Consider the following 16,473-nt stretch of genomic DNA (forward strand, 5'->3'; position numbering starts at 1 on the left):
TTATTTTTTTTAAGATTTTATTTATTTATTTGACAGAGAGGGAACACAAGTAGGCAGAGAGGCAGGCAGAGAGAGAGAGAGAGAGGAGGAAGCAGGCTCCCCGCCCAGCAGAGAACCCGATGCGGGACTCGATCCCAGGACCCTGAGATCATGACCCGAGCTGAAAGCAGAGGCTTAACCCACTGAGCCACCCAGGTGCCCCTAAAGCTCCTGCATTTTAGAAAGACAGTTTGATAGTATTTATCCAAATTTCAAGTCTGCTTATTTGATTCAGCAATTGAGTTTATACTTATTGAATTTATACTTACCAACCCAGCAGTTCTACTCCTTGATGTCTATTCTACCGATATTACATGCACAGGTATCCAGAAGTATCTATATAGTCATGTTTTTTTTAAAGATTTTTATTTATTTATTTGACAGAGAGAGATCACAAGTAGGTAGAGAGGCAGGCAGAGAGAGAAGGGGAAGCAGGCTCTCCACTGAGCAGAGAGCCCGATGCAGGGCTCGATCCCAGGACCCTGAGATCATGACCTGAGCCGAAGGCAGAGGTTTAACCCACTGAGCCACCCAGGGGCCCCTATATAGTCATGTTTATTAAGCATTATTTAAAATAGAAAAAATTAGAAATAACCAAATTTCTATCAATAGGGAATTGGTTAAATAAATTATGGTTCTATAGACCATGAGGTACTATCAAGTTTCTTTAAAAAATAAGTTAGAGCTCTATGTATTAATGTGGGACAATGTCTGCAGTGCACTTAATGAAAAAAAATTCTAAAACATTTTGTATAGTAAGGTCTAAAAATTCTGTTTTTCTATATGTGTATATATGGATGTAAATGAATAGAAAGATACAGATGTTTATATGTCAGCCTCTTAACAATGGTTACCTTTGATCAGTGGGATTTTTTTACAGGGGCCTGGGTTCTTCATGAAGAGGGCCTCTTATGTTTCGTTTGAAATTTTTATTAGAATATATTTATGTCTTGCATAATTAAAAAGGAAAAAGGAGACATTCTGGAGTTTACAAGTTGCAAAAATGAAATCAAAGTAGTAAATATTTACTGAATGGTTATTATATGCCAGGCATTATGTTAGGCTGTGGGAATAGGTATACAGGTAAATAAGCTTAGTTTCTGCTCTCTGGGAACTTAGAGCTTCCAAGAGGAATGCCTGGAATTAAGAGGAGAAATAGTGAAGGGGAGCCAGAGAGAGAGAGAGAGAAAGCACCCACAGGAGAGGCATACCCAGTGAAGAAGTCTGAAGGGGCTATTAGAACAGAAGATCTAAGAGTATGATGAATGGAGGCCAAAGGAGGGAGAACTTCAAGCAGGAATGGATGATATAAAATGTCACAGAATCATTAAATAGGATGAAAACTTAGAAGTCACTTGAACACTACATCAAAAATTAATGATGTACTCTATGCTGGCTAAATGAGCATGATAATTAAAAAAAATTTTTTTTTAAAAGACATGATTCAGGAAAAAAAAAGCCATTTGGATTTGGCAGTTAAAAAGCCCTTCTATTTCTCAAACCAACCAAATTCAGTCTTTTAGGGCCTTTGTATTTTTCTACTCTGCCTGTTAATCTCTGCCCCGAGATATTCACACAGCTGGTTTCTTCTTGTTAAGGTCTCAGTACAGTGTACTTCCTCTGTGAGGCCTTCCCTTACCATCCAGTTGCCATTAGCTACCTTCTCCATGACCTTTCATTCTTTTTGCCAACAAATATTTATTCAGTGCCCACTGTGTGCCAGGCATTTATGCCTATCCAGTGAACACAGCAGACAAATCTGCCCCCTTGGTGCCTTGCATGCTGTCCCATCACGTTATCTTTATTTTCTTGTTAGTACACTTCAGTGTCTGAAAATGTTTATGTAGGGGCTTTCTCTGTGAATGAAAGCCAGAACCTTGGTTTCCTTACTCACCAGTGTATTTCTAGTACCTAGAACAGCCCCGGCGCATAATCCATGTTTGATAAATATTTGTAGAATGGGTGGGTGGATGACAATCTTGGGGAGAGCTATTTGAATACATGGTAAAAGCGTAAGATATTTTGCCTTCCCAATAAAATAAATGAAAGGCAGAATGAGCAAATGTACACAACTCTTATGAGAACGTGGTCTAGCTCACTGGTATCCATTGCCCAGTGGTGCATGTGGTATGTAGTAAGTACGATGGGTATCCGTGAAATAGTGACGTTTTATACTTGAGGGGAAGATCCAGGAGTGAAAGAGATAAAAGATGCAAGACTGCGGAGGGCGAAGGTACATGAGGTTGCACAAGAGGATGAGTACCTAGTTCAACTTCAAGAAGAGGAGGGAGAGGCTTAGAAAAGTTGAGGTAGACTTGTTGGATCATCTTAATTTTCTTGATACATAGGAAGTGTTGTCCACTGAGGGGCGAGGAGAGCTGCTATTCCCGGGTGAAGGAAGCTGTACCAAGGGATTGTCCAGGAGAGCAAGAGGCATTTATTATTCTCTGGTGACTGATCAAAACAGCCCCTGATGCACATACGTACATGTACTTTATGTTAAGGCGCCTGTCATATAAAGTATTTATTCATTTGTTTCCAATTAGTATATCGAAAATTTGGAAAAATGTGTTAAACTTGAAGTACTGAATCTCAGCTATAATCTAATAGGGAAGATTGAGAAATTGGACAAGCTGTCAAAATTACGTGAACTCAACTTATCATATAACAAAATCTGGTAAGTGCTTCTTTAGGTAGCATTACAGTGGTGTCTTTGTTGAAGAGGTAGGTTGATGTTGCCCACATTACTGAATTACAAGAGTCCTTTGAAACAACAGGCACTTGACTCCTCATTCAGTGCTAGTCTAGCCCTTCGCTTATGATAACTGCTTTCATGTTTTGGCATTACTAAAGTACAGTATAATATTTTCTAGCATTATCAAAGGAGATACACAAACACCAAATTTTATTTTAATTCCATTTTGACAGGAAGTTTTCACAGATAGTCTTTGATCTACTCACTGCCTTATTCCATTAAGAAAGTTGACATGAAGCAGTGTTTTAACCCTGTCATTTTGATCTTAAAGATATTTCAATGTATTTTGATCCTATGTGTTTATCCTGATATTCTTTGTTTATTGCTATAATACACTCAGTTATGCTTCCGCTTCATAATATATATTACTTGAGAAATAAACATAATAAAACTGACAGTGGCAAAAACCAAACATAGAACACTTATTATAAATAAAATGATGCAATTATCAAATATTAAAAATCTTTATACCTGTATACTTACCCCCACCTTAGACTTGGAAGATATTGTGGCCAACAAAACAAAACCGCTAACAGTGGCAGAAGCTCTAATATGGCAGAAAATGAAAGGGGGGAAAAAACGGAATCAAATCCTTAATGTGAAATTTGTATAAAAAATTAATCCTGATAAAAATAATTTCAGTAAAATAAAAATGAAAATAAAGAAGTTTGGAAATATTTGTCCATAGAAAATTTACAAGGACTTAAAATGACCATTAAATTGTAATCAATTAAATTGGGAAAATATTTCATCAATGAAAATTCATCAATATGAATGATAAGTGTTTTATTGATTTAAATATTCTGATTAAAATATTTATGTTCATAAATATAGTACTCTCTAGGGAATCCATCAGTTCAAAATGGCAGACATATCCAGCTGTGTCATAGCTAATCTTTTGGTGATGACTTAGGGTAGTAATTAAGGATATCTCTTGTACAGGGCTGTGTACAACATAAGAAAGTATACTGTTGAGTGGTTCAGTTCTCCCCTGGCTGTCCACTAATACCGCTCCTTGTGGGTAGTGGTAATGCCATGGATAGACTCTCCTTTTCTGTGTTGTGGGATCCTAAATTCTGATAGTAAGATAGGTAGGATTCCTAGACCCAGTAATGAAAAGTTGGCAGCTTAGCTGTTGTGGTCAATTTCTTTTTAGCCACTTTTGTTTGGTTCTCATTTATAAAAAAGGTTAACAAATTATAATTATGAAAAATAACTCCACATAAAAACCAAGACTGTTTATTCTTAAGCATACAGTGGAGGAAGTCTCTCATTGTATTTACTAAATTTTATTTTATCCTTTGGTTTCCAGCAAAATTGAAGGCATAGAAAATATGTATAATCTGCAAAAGCTAAACCTTGCAGGAAATGAAATTGTACATATCCCAGTATGGTTAGGGAAGAAGTTAAAATCTTTGCGAGTCCTCAATCTGAAAGGCAACAAGATATCATCGGTAAGTTATTCAAAGTAGCATTTTTTTTTCCAAATTTTTAGACTTGTTGAAAAAATACTAAAATCTAAGTTTTTAAAAAATGAGATTTCTTGGGGCGCCTGGGTGGCTCAGTCGGTTAAGTGTCTGTCTTCGGCCCAGGTCTTGATCCCAGGATCAAGTCCCACATTGGGCTCTCTGCTCAGCGGGAAGCCGCTGTCTCCCTCTCCCTCTGCCGCTCATCCTGCTTATGCTCTCTCTCTCTCTGTGTCAAATAAATAAATAAAATCTTTTTTTTTTTTTTTTCCCAAGAGAGATTTCTTCTTTGAAGTTTCTTGGTCCTTTGACCAGACATAAATTTAGGCATAACCTAGGACTCTAGGGTAATTAAATATAGGGATTTCTGGTTTTGCATGGTTCCATGGTAACTGAGAGTTGATATCTTAGGATTTTTGTATCTATCATTTCATTTGAGCCTCAGAAAACTTTAAATTCTTAGAGAGGCAGTAAAGGGATTATTTTTTGAATACTATCAGTTAGTATTACCGTCTTTTGCCCATTTTCAGGTTAAGTCTCACCCAAGTCACACAACTTGTGCCAGAGTCCAGGTCACTGAATGCCAGGAACCGAGTTCTTTTTTTATTCGTTGTTTTTTTTAAACTTATGAATTAAGCTTAATTATAGTGTCAGTGTTTTAAGAGTTATTGTCAGTGTCAGGTTTAATCCCTAGCTCTTTTATCATGGAGCAACTTTGTTATCATGGCTCACATAATCTAATAATCGTGTATGCTTTCCTTTGGAGTATAATTTATTATTATTTTCTTCTAACATTTATGTATTAGGTGTTTAATAAGTATTTGTTAAAAACATTAATTTACTTTAATCTACATTAAAAATGGAACAACCATACTTAAAGAACATCAGTCATAGAAACGACAGTAAAAGATGTGCTTTCTAATATGGGTCTAGACCTGCCTTCTGTGACCTTGGAGAAGCCCTTTATCTCCCCAAAACACATTGTTTAAATTGGAGAAAACAAACCCTTCCCTGCCTTCTTTGTGAGGGTGTTATGGGGCTCAGATAAAATGATAGATGTGAAAATGTTTTAAAAACTTTAAAACACTAAATAACTCCTTAAACCTTCGCCAGTGGAAGCCAATAATGATGGACAACATTTGTTTAATTACTGTGCAGGTTGCAAAGTCTATGCTTTCTTATTTTATCTTTATAAAGGTCTGGTAAGGTGACTCTGTACCATTTCACTGCAACAGTCCAAGAGCCTCAGAGCCCAAACCCTATACCATGTGGCATTGCATCACCTTGGAGCTCTTGAGGTATATGCTGTGATGCAAAGAGGTAGCCATGAATCTAAAATTTGCTGTAACTATTCCCCCAAGTAGTCGATTGTTAGATACTACTCAGTGTCAACTGATGCTAACAGGAAAATCATTCAAAAATATTTATTAATCATTTCTAATTTTTCATGACTTTCTCATCCCAGTTTATATTTGACATTGGCATCAGTAAGAGTGATACGCATTCACTTATGAGAGGAGATTTATTTATACTGGGTATTAGGAGTAGCATTTCTCAACCTTTTATTTTTATTTACTTATTTTTTAAAATTATTTATTTGATAGAGAGAGAGCGAGAGAGGGAATGCAAGTAGGGGGAGAGGGAAAGGCAGACTCCTCGCTGAGCAGGGAGCCTGATATGGAGCTCTGTCTCAGGACCCTAGGATCATAACCTGAGCTGAGGGCAGACGCTTAATGACTGAGCCACCCGGGCATCCCTATTTCTAACCTTTTAAAGTCCCTCTTTGGATAAACATAAAAATCTTTTAGAAATGTGAGTATTCTGGGGGCACCTGGGTGGCTCAGTGGGTTAAGCCTCTGCCTTCAGCTCAGCTCATGATTTCAGGGTCCTGGGATCGAGCCCTGCATTGGGCTCTCTGCACAGCGGGGAGCCTGCCCCCCCCCACTCTGCCTGCCTCTCTGCCTACTTGTGATCTCTGTCTGTCAAATAAATAAATAAAATCTTAAAAAAAAATATGAGTATCCTGTATCCTTACTAATTTCTTTTAACTATCAATTATAACTGTTATCTGAAGATTCACCAAAATCTTTCTTATAGCCATTTGTATTTTTGATGTGTTCAGTCAGTATAATGCAAAAATAATAGGTTTAAAGTTACACAGACGAATTCAAATCCTGTTTTGTTCATTTGTAAGCACTGAGCTTTGGGCAAGTTATTTAACTTCTTCTAACCTTAGTATCTTTGTCTACAAAATTAAGATGTTGTTTCTATCATAGATTGTTATGAGGAGTCATAAATGAAATGGTACATGGAAAATGCCTAATACTGCCCTGATACACTATAGATACTCAAATACTCACTTTCTGTTCCTCCCCTCATACCACTAATTTTGGATAATAGGTTCTATGAATAGGTTCCTTGCCATGTTGATAGCAATTTTCTTGATTATTATTTTCTTTAGGTATGTTTTATTATTTTAAAATTGAATTACACTAATACTAATGTTATATATCATTTCAGCTCCAAGATGTAAGCAAACTGAAACCACTTCAAGATTTGACTTCTCTGATCCTTCTTGAAAATCCAATTGTGACCCTTCCTCATTATATGCAGTTTACTATTTTTCACCTTCGCTCATTAGAAAGTTTGGAAGGTCAGCCGGTAACTACCCAGGACAGACAAGAAGCTTTTGAGAGATTCAGTTTAGGTAAAGTGACATTTAAAAAAACTTAATTTGGGTGGGGGAGGAATTTATTTTCAGAAATTATCCAGAAAAATATATTGAAGTATGAGCTTTATAATGCTATTAGAATTTTTTTGGAAAATGCTCCCATAAATGAATTAATCTAAGCATCATTATACAACAATTACACATTAATATCATTAAGAATTAAATATTGAGCATGTACTGTGAACCAGGCACTATATCTGGCACTAAGGACACAATGGTGAACAAGATATATGGTATGGGCCTCAAGGTAGATTGTATTTTAATAGAAAAGAAAGACAAAAAGCAAGTAAACCCAGATAAAGTAACAGAGGAGAGAACCCCCTTTGGGCAAAGGTGGTGTAAAGGAATGACTATCTGAGAAGTGACATATAAGCTGACAGCATAGGCAGGAGAAGATTAGCCATGTAAAGAAAGACATTCAGAGAGACGACCAGCTTGCACTTTCAGGCTGGAAAGCCGCTGTTAAATTAAGGAAGTAAAAGTTCAGTATGACTGGATGATAGCTCAAGAAAAAGTTGAGAGAGCTGGGGGAGGGGAGAGATGACACAGGGGCTTGCAGCTTGGGTTTTATTTCAGGTCCTAAAAATAAGAATTTTTAGGCAGCAGTGGGACACGATCACTTATTAAGAAGATTATTTTGAGTACATAACTTAGCCTGATGAGCACTGAGTAATGCATAGAAATCACTTTATTGTATACCTGAAACTAATATAACAGTACATGTTAAGTATACTGGAATTAAAATATTTTTTTAAAGATTATTTTTAGTGCAGGATGGAGAATGATTTGGAGCAGGACAAATGGAGATAAAGGGACCTGTCCAGAGGCTATTGTGGTAATCTAGGCTAGAAGTGTTAGTGGCCTCTGTTTAGGTGGTGGATGTGGAATAGATCAGTTTTGGAGGTAGAATCAGCAATACTTTCTAATGAATTGGGTAATTCCCAGGCTTCTGGTAAGTGGTTGGATTGGTGATATTATGTATACAAAAGGGAGACTTTAGAGTGGTGAGTTTGAATGTCTGTGAGACAACCTAGAAGGGGGTTAGAAATGTGAGCCTGGATTTCAAAGAGATATAAATGTGGCGGCCCACTGGAATTGATTGGCTTACTCAGTCAGGGGTTGAGAAGAGCAAGGTGAGCCATCTAAGGAGACTGAGAAAGAGAGGCCGAGTAAGCGGAAACCCAGGAAACAGTGGGTTGTAAAAGCCCCAAGAAGATTTCATGAGAGGAAGTGGTCAGCTAGGTTGAATGTTGCAGAGAATAAAGAAAAAGTAAGATGAGGACAGAGAAGTGCTTTAGATAGGCAATACATGATTGTCTTAACCAACGCAGTTAAGGAGTGGTTGGAACAAATGATCCAAGAGTGAATGGAGGGGACACATTCGGGTGAAGGTTTGAAATTTCCTCCCACAATTTCTCTCTCCTAGTACCTAATAAATGGATTTTTAAAAAGAGTTTAAGTTAAAAAAAAAAAATTCACCAGTAGCTTCCAAACCAGGAAATGGACAGAAGCAAATATAGTAAACCTCAAAGCTAGTAACCAAAGAAAGGAAGAGCATATTTGAGGGTGGAGTGGAGAGACCATTATGGCTCAATTCTTATGGTCCTTGAAAAGACAAGATGAGATCAGAGAAAAAGAGGCAAGATTGTCTCTTGATAAGAGGGACACTAATTCAGGAGGGAGCAAAGATGTGTGCATCTCTGCAAAGATGCAAAGTTTTGTTGCTTTGGTGGTGCGAAAATGAGAAAGTTCCTATGGGTGGGGTCTCTTTTCTCAGTGAAAAATGAGGTCATCAGCTGATAAAGAAAATGGAAGGAGTATGGGAGATTTGAAGAGAAAGAAGAAAGTATGAAATAGCTATTTTAGAGCATTGGGAAATGTATCTGTAGGTCCAACCAATTGAAATTGATGTTAGTCCACTTTGGTTGACAAAAACAGTTTGATATAATCCTTGAGAAATATGGTAAATTTTCATTAGTTTGGATCCCCCCAACTTAGTATTTGTTACCCTGAAGTTCATGTTTGGAATCTTTAAAAATATAAATAATGCAAAGGAAAGTCCTCATATAAATATACTTTTGGGGGAAATGTTTCATTTACTTAGGACTGTTTATGACTCTGAATATTTATTAGAAGCCTTTAAGGCTCTTGGGATCCAGCAGTGAGCCAGACAGATGCAGTTTCTGCTTTTATAAAGCTTTAGTGGGAAAGGCAGATGCCTAGCCATTTGATCACATTTTATAACTCATTGTGTGACAAAGGGCACAGCAGAAGTACAGGGTGAGGGACCCCTGGGTGGCTCAGTGGGTTAAAGCTTCTGTCTTCAGCTCAGGTCATGATCTCAGAGTCCTGGGATCAAGCCCCACATTGGGCTCTCTGCTTGGCAGGGAGCCTGCTTCCTCCTCTCTATCTGCCTGCCTCTCTGCCTACTTGTGATCTCTGTCTGTCAAATAAATAAATAAAATCTTAAAAAAAAAAAAAAGAATACAGGTTGACCTGAGAGCATTCCTGGGAAGCATCTCACCTGCAGAGAGCATAAAGTCAGGGCAGGCCTCTCGAAATATTTTTCAAAACTAAGACCAGAAGAGTACAAAATAGGCCAGTAGGAGATAGAGGAAGAAAGTTCCAGACAGAGGTTTGAAAAAAAAGCCTGCATCCGATTCTTGGCTTTGGCTCACGTAGTGATGTAGGGTTGTGAGATCAAGCCCCGTGACTGGCTCTGTGCTCAGCAGGGAGTCTGCCAATCCTTTTCCCTTCCCCTCTGCCCTTCCCTCTCTCTCTCTCTCTCTCTCAAGTAAATAAAACCTTAAAAAAAAACCAAAAAAACCTTTCAGGTAAGAAGAGAGACATCACAAATCTAAAGAAGTAGAGTCACTTCAGAATGGCCACATTTGGGTGTACTTAAAAATAAGGCCAGAAAGGGAGTTTGGGACCAAATCATGAATATCTTTGTTAAGTTCTTCATGTAAGTTTTGGAAGCTATACTGTCCATAGTCGGAAGCCTCTGAAGGATTTTTAAGATCACATAGTATTTTGCAAACCCACTTGCAGCATCCGTTAAAGTGTAATTATTACTATCAGATAAGATAAAATATTGCAAGTTTTTAAATAAGAGACCTGGGGAAAAACCTCATTTACCAACATCCTAATTGAATGAAATACTTGGAAGTAAAGTGTTGTCTTTTTAAAAAATATTTATTTATTTATTTATTTATTTATTTATTTGAGAGAGCTAGAGAGCGGTGATGGGGGGCGGATGTAGAGGGAGAGAATCTTCAAGCAGACTCCCCACTGAATGTGGAGCCAGATACTGGGCCAGATCTCACAACCCTGAGATCACGCCTAAGCTGAAACCAAGAGTTGGATGCTTAATTGACTGAGCCACCCAGGTGCCCTCTGGTGTGTTATCTTTTAAAATTGTTATCCAGATGATAATGCCTTCTTACTTTTTGATATAAATCATTTGCTAGCTCAAGATTGTCTTTTTTCCCCCAAAACCATACTGAGTAATTTTCAAAGTAGAATTGTGCTTTTATTATTCTAAGACTTCTTTTGCTATTATTTGAGAAGTATTCTTACCTTTCTTCAAGTAAAAAATATAACGATTAATAAACTTTTAAATTTGTGTTGGCAGATGAGATAGAAAGACTGGAAAGAGACCTGGAGAAAAAGATAATGGAAACTGAAGAGCTTAGGAGTGAACAGACAAGGTTCCTTGAGGAAATTAAAAGTCAAGATAAACTGAACAAATCACTGAAAGAGGAGGCCAGGCTACAAAAACAGAGCTACGAGGAGATGGAGAGTAACCTAAACACAAAAAATGAATTGGTAAGCCTATGTTTTACATTGCTTTGGCTATATTCTCTTGAAATAGAGAATTCTTTCTTCTTGGGTCTAAAAACAAAACTTCTTGACCGTAGAATGGGGAAGATGTGGTTTAACAGAAATTTGTGCAGAAGTTTCTACAAATCGTAGTTGACCATGCACTGTGTGACATGGGTCCGCAAAGGATGAATACTATCCTGGCCTGCAGTAAATTGTGAAATACTGTATCCAAAATAAAGGAGGACAGTGGAGCCCCACACTGAAGAGTTGGTCAGGCTGCCCCTAGATGTTTGTATTTTATTTTTAACAACATTGTTGGTGAGACTGTACATTGGCAAAAACTTTTAGAAGGCAAATTGGCAAAATTGTCCAAATTTTATTTTATTAAATTTTATTAAAGGCATATACCCTATGTTCTATATATTAGATATATATACTTATTTAATATATAATAGTTATATATAATACACATTTCTTATAGAAATTGTAGCAAGACTGTATAAAGATATGTATCTACATATATACACATACATACATGGACATTCACTACAGTATTTTTTATATTAGTAAAATAATGAAAAATAGCTGAAATGTCCCTCAGTGGATATCCATCTGGTAGAATAATTGTGTTGCTATTAAAATGAGGTAGCGCTGTATGTCCTAATATGGAGGTATGTCTGCTCCATATTGCTATGTGAGAAAAGCAAGCTGTAGAACCGTATATCAAGTATGATGCTATATAGGTAGTATATATAATAGTAGTATATATAATATACATACACATATATATGTATGTATGTGTATATAATATACATATAATACATATAATATAATACACATACATACATAAGTATATGTACATATATACACATACATATATGTGTACATGTGTACATATATATATGTCTCTGCCAGCCCGAGAGACTTCAGAGGCCTTGAGACCACGCCCTGTGAGGAGTGGCCAAAGCAACAGGGATGTCCAAGCTGGAGAAGAGGGGATCTAGCGAGCTCTGACGATTATCTTCAGAGAGTCAGAGGTCTGTTTCGTGGAGGAGGGACCAAAGTTCCTGACCAGGGTGCCATGAGATAAAATTAAGAAATGGCAAGTAGAATTATAACAAAACAATTTTTCCTTTAGTAACGAGGAATTTCTAGGGACACCTGCGTGGCTCTGTTAGTTGAGCATCTGACTCTTGATTTCGGCTCAGGTCACGATTTCGAGGTCATGAGATGGAGCTCCAGGCCGAGCATGGGGCCTGCTTAGGATCCTCTCTCTGACCCCTCCTCCCTTAGCAACCCACCTCTCCCCTAGCTCACACACAGGCACTCTCTCTCTCTCTTAAAAAAAAAAGAGAGAGAGATTTCTAATAACTCTCCTGAGACAAAATGTAATAACTCTGGAACGGGATTGCTGTCACTGAAACCGGCATATATGACCAGGGCTTAGAGAAAAGATAAAAGACATTTGCTAGGCAGATGGATTAAATGAATAAAAGGCCTTTTCAACCCAGAGAATCTGATTCGTAAAATAATTAGGTTAGTTTTCTTGGAGGAAAAAATAGCTGTTGCTACTCTCCTCTTTTTTTTTCTTGTAATTCTTTTTCTGATCTGTGCATAACTTAGAGAATTTGATTTCTCATATGACTAATGAAATCCGAGATAGTTCTTGTTCTTTTTGCACCCCCCTTTTAAGATGGGCATTCTGGTTTGAATGACTTGCTTTGTGGACAAGAATTCTGCTTAAGCATTTATGTTTTCTAGCAGGAGAAAAGTGTTTTGTTCTCTTTGTAGAGATGGAAGTTGTTACTTGAAATCGGAATACTTGACTGCCTCTTTCTTGAGCTCTTCTTTGCCTGAGAAAAAAGGTGACATATCAGGGGGACATGAACAGGCAGCTTTCGCAGCTCTGTCAGTTAACTGTTCAGAGCATTTGTGGCTTTCTTCATATGCCTTTTATTTGAAGGTAGTTTTCAAATATGTCAGCCATATTCTGAAGGCATATTATATATGATATTAATAATCTAATAATTATCAATAGTTTTATATTATACATCTGTTGTTCTCTATTCCGTAATAGAGTGGATTGATGATTACTTAAATCACTGGAAACTTACATGACTATTAGTCACGTAACAATGACAATCAGTTCACTTAGCAGTGAACTCTTTGGGCCATCACTTAACATTTGTATGTAAAATACAAGTATAGGGGCACCTGGCTGGCTCAGTTGGTAGAGTGTACAACTCTTGTTCTTGAGTTCAAGACCTGTGTTGGGTGTGGTGCCTACTTAAAAATAAATAGTAAGTAAAACTTAAAAAAAATAAAGAATAAAATACAAATATAAAAAAACATACTTACTATGGTACTACTTGATATTTGTGAACATTTAATAAATTTTCCTGAGTTACTGATCTTTTTTTATAATATAGAATCCATCTTTTATTGCTAAGATAAAAGAATATTTTATTTTCTATATGCGGACTCCCTGGTACATGTTAGTTAACTCCTTGAAAACCTGGGCAAGGGATGCCTGGGTGGCTCAGTCCACTGAGCCTTCGGCTCCGGTCGTGATCACAGGGTCCTAAGATTGAGCCCTACATGGGGCTCTCTGCTCAGCGGGGAGCCTGCTTCTCCCTCTCTTACTCCCCCTGCTTGTGCTCTCTCTCTCTCTGTCAAATAAATAAAATCTTTAAAAAAGAAAGAAAGAAAAAGAAGAAAACCTGGGCAAAATGTCGCATCTTTTGACTTTGCGCTATCCCCAAACTATAGATTATTATAGCTGTTAATTTTCTTTTTTCTACTTATAACGTTGTTATGTTTTTGTTGTGAATAAATGTTTTATAGATTGTCAACTGTTTTTGCTGGGTTTATATTCAGTAACTATTTTTGGTTAGAAGACACTGCTCTTCTTTATGTCATTGTTTTTATCATTAACCATTTAAAAACATATTGACATACAAAGTTAATATATATTTATCATAACAAATTTAGACAACACAAATGTATATAGTAGAAAATGAAGGTTTCACTCTTTCCTTTCCCTCTTCCCTGGATGTTGATATATATCCTTTTTGTTTTCTATGCTTAAATATATGCTTATAGTTATATAATGTATATGTAATTAAATATATGTACCTTTAAATATTTTGTGACAAAAAAGAACCTTACTATATTTTTTAATGCTGCATGTTATTTTTTTACAAAATGGTATATGTATCATAGCTCTCCAAGTAAAAAAACATACCCATACATGTACACACACACACATACACACACATATACATCTTTTTTATGTTTTCCAAGTCTATATTGTGTTCCATTATATGGATATGCAATAATTTATTTAACCCACTCTTATTGATGAATATTTAGGTTACCTCCACTTTTTTTTATTAGAAACAGTACTACAGAGAAAATCTTTGTAAATATGTACTTATGCATTCATAACAGTAATTCCCTGGTTTAAATCACTACAATTTGGGATGCCTCACTGGCTCAGTCAGTAGAGCATGTGACTCTCAGTCTCAGGTTCATGAGTTCAGGCCCCATGTTGGGGGTAGAGGTTACTAAAAAAAGTAATAATAATTTTAAAGAAATCACTACAAATAGAATTACTGGGTAATTTGCATTTTAAATTTTTGCAAATATTAAAAGTGTTTACCTGCTTTAAACTTCTACAGCAGTGAGTGAAAGAGCCCAATTCCTCACTGAAAATTATTACTTTGAACTTATAAATAGGGTAGGAAAAAAGTGGAATCTCATTCCTTTAATTTCACTTTTTTAAAATTTGTTGGGGAGTTGAATATTCCATATGTATTTAGTAGCTATTTGAGTATTGCATAGGTATTTACTAGCTATTTTATATTTCTTCTTTAAATTTCTTTTTTTAATCACAGGCTATTTTTTTATTTAAATTCTATTAACGTATAGTATATTATTAGTTTCAGAGGTAGAGTTCAAGGATTCATCAGTCTTGTATAACACCCAATGCTCATCCTTAATGTCCATCACCCAGTTACCCCATCACCCCAACCCCCTCCCCTCATTTCTAAAATTCATGTTGTTTTACCTGTTTTTTCAGTATTCCAAAAGACTATTCTATGTTTCAAAAAGAATTCTGGATCTTATTCTAGGAGCCTGCATTTGAAAGATATTTTCCATTATCTTCTGCAGAATATCTGGTGATATCATCCCCAGTTATATAATGCTTTCCAGTTTCATAAAGTAATTCTTCATATCATAGGTCATTTACCTATAAAAGAAATGTAGTAACCTTAAAGTAAAACTTCTGGTGCCATTTAAACTTTTATAGTTCCCCTTTCCTGCCCCAACAGATATTAATTAACTTTAATGTTAATATTACTCTTTGTCTTTTTGCAAATTATTTATCTCCTATTCTTTAGTTTCCTTATTTTTAATATGAGGATGATTTACCTGTCCTGCCAGCCTCACAGAGTTGTGAGGACTAAATAAGGTAATGAATATGAAAATAATTTGAATTGAATTAAGCTAAGTAATGGAAGGTGGTAAATCTGTAACATAGACTGATGATAAAATGTGTGTCCACATAAAAATGATACAGGTTCTAATAACATTATCTTTCTAAGGTAAGTTGTGAATCAAGAGCAGCTTCTGTTACTACAGCTTAACTCTCCAAAGTTCTCCAGGTGATGATCTCTGTTTGCTTTTTTCTCCTTTTAGCTCTTGTCTTGGTTTCTTGCAGAGCATTTTCTGCCGATTCTTTATTCTTCCTTAAAGGTAGTCCCTTCAGGGCTGAATTGCACACTATGTTTTTCATAGTTTGCATGATAACTTGTATTAATATGTTTATGTACATCTGAAGTTTGGAAACTGGCTTGCCTTCTCAAGAAATGTGCTTGTGTGTGTATGTGTAATTTTTTTTAATGGATGTGTACATAGGACAGTGGATTTGAATGTGAAGGAAAGAATTTGTATCATTTTTCTTATTGGTAAATGTGTTAACTGCAGTCAACTCTTGATCATCCACAGCTAATACTGCAACGAGCCTACTTTCCAGGTCCTTTGACTCCTAATGTGCTCTCATTTATGCATTTCTTCAGCAGACATTTATTAAATGCTTACTAAATGCTAAGCCTAGCACTATAAAAGACACAAAGGTAATTTTAAAATGCACAGAGTATGTATTAATTTGCCCTCAGAGGCCAGTCCATACATCATCCATGATTAGAGTCACATTTGCCTTTGTTTGGTCCTACTGCCGATGATCTTTGGGAAGAAAAACCTGAGATGAGTTTATGCTGTTGGTTATGAGTTGCTTTCTTGAGATTCAGGGACTTAAAAGCAGTCAGTAAAAGCATCAAAATGGGTAATGTGCTGGACACCCTGCAGCAAGACATCAAAGGCAGCATCGTATAATAGATGGAGTGTTAACTTTGAAATCAGGAGACTTGTAATTGAACTCTGCCTCTTCACTATGAGCAGTGAAATTGGCCAAGTCATTTAACCTCCTGGTGCAGCTCTTCTAATTTCATAGGGTAGCTGTAAAGATTCAGTGAAATAAGAGATCAAGACTGCCTGTCATCCAGGTTAGCATTACTTCTACTTGGGTGGATAATCATGAGATGACTGTAAGCTAAATCGTGCACGACTTTGAGTTCCTGGGCCTTATAAAATGT

General features: G+C 36.4%; 1 protein-coding gene across 1 annotated transcript in view; it reads left to right on the forward strand.

Annotated features, from left to right (window-relative positions):
- Positions 1 to 16,473, forward strand: part of CNTRL (centriolin) — an 88,936-nt gene that overhangs the window by 14,068 nt on the left and 58,395 nt on the right. The window contains exons 4-8 of the mRNA XM_080819771.1: positions 2,586 to 2,716; positions 4,107 to 4,248; positions 6,781 to 6,967; positions 10,626 to 10,819; positions 15,518 to 15,574. Coding sequence (XP_080675897.1) covers positions 2,586 to 2,716; positions 4,107 to 4,248; positions 6,781 to 6,967; positions 10,626 to 10,819; positions 15,518 to 15,574 — 711 coding nt within the window. The remainder of the gene's footprint in view (positions 1 to 2,585; positions 2,717 to 4,106; positions 4,249 to 6,780; positions 6,968 to 10,625; positions 10,820 to 15,517; positions 15,575 to 16,473) is intronic.

This window comes from Martes martes, assembly GCF_963455335.1.
Source record: "Martes martes genome assembly, chromosome: 12".
Lineage (NCBI taxonomy): Eukaryota > Metazoa > Chordata > Mammalia > Carnivora > Mustelidae > Martes > Martes martes.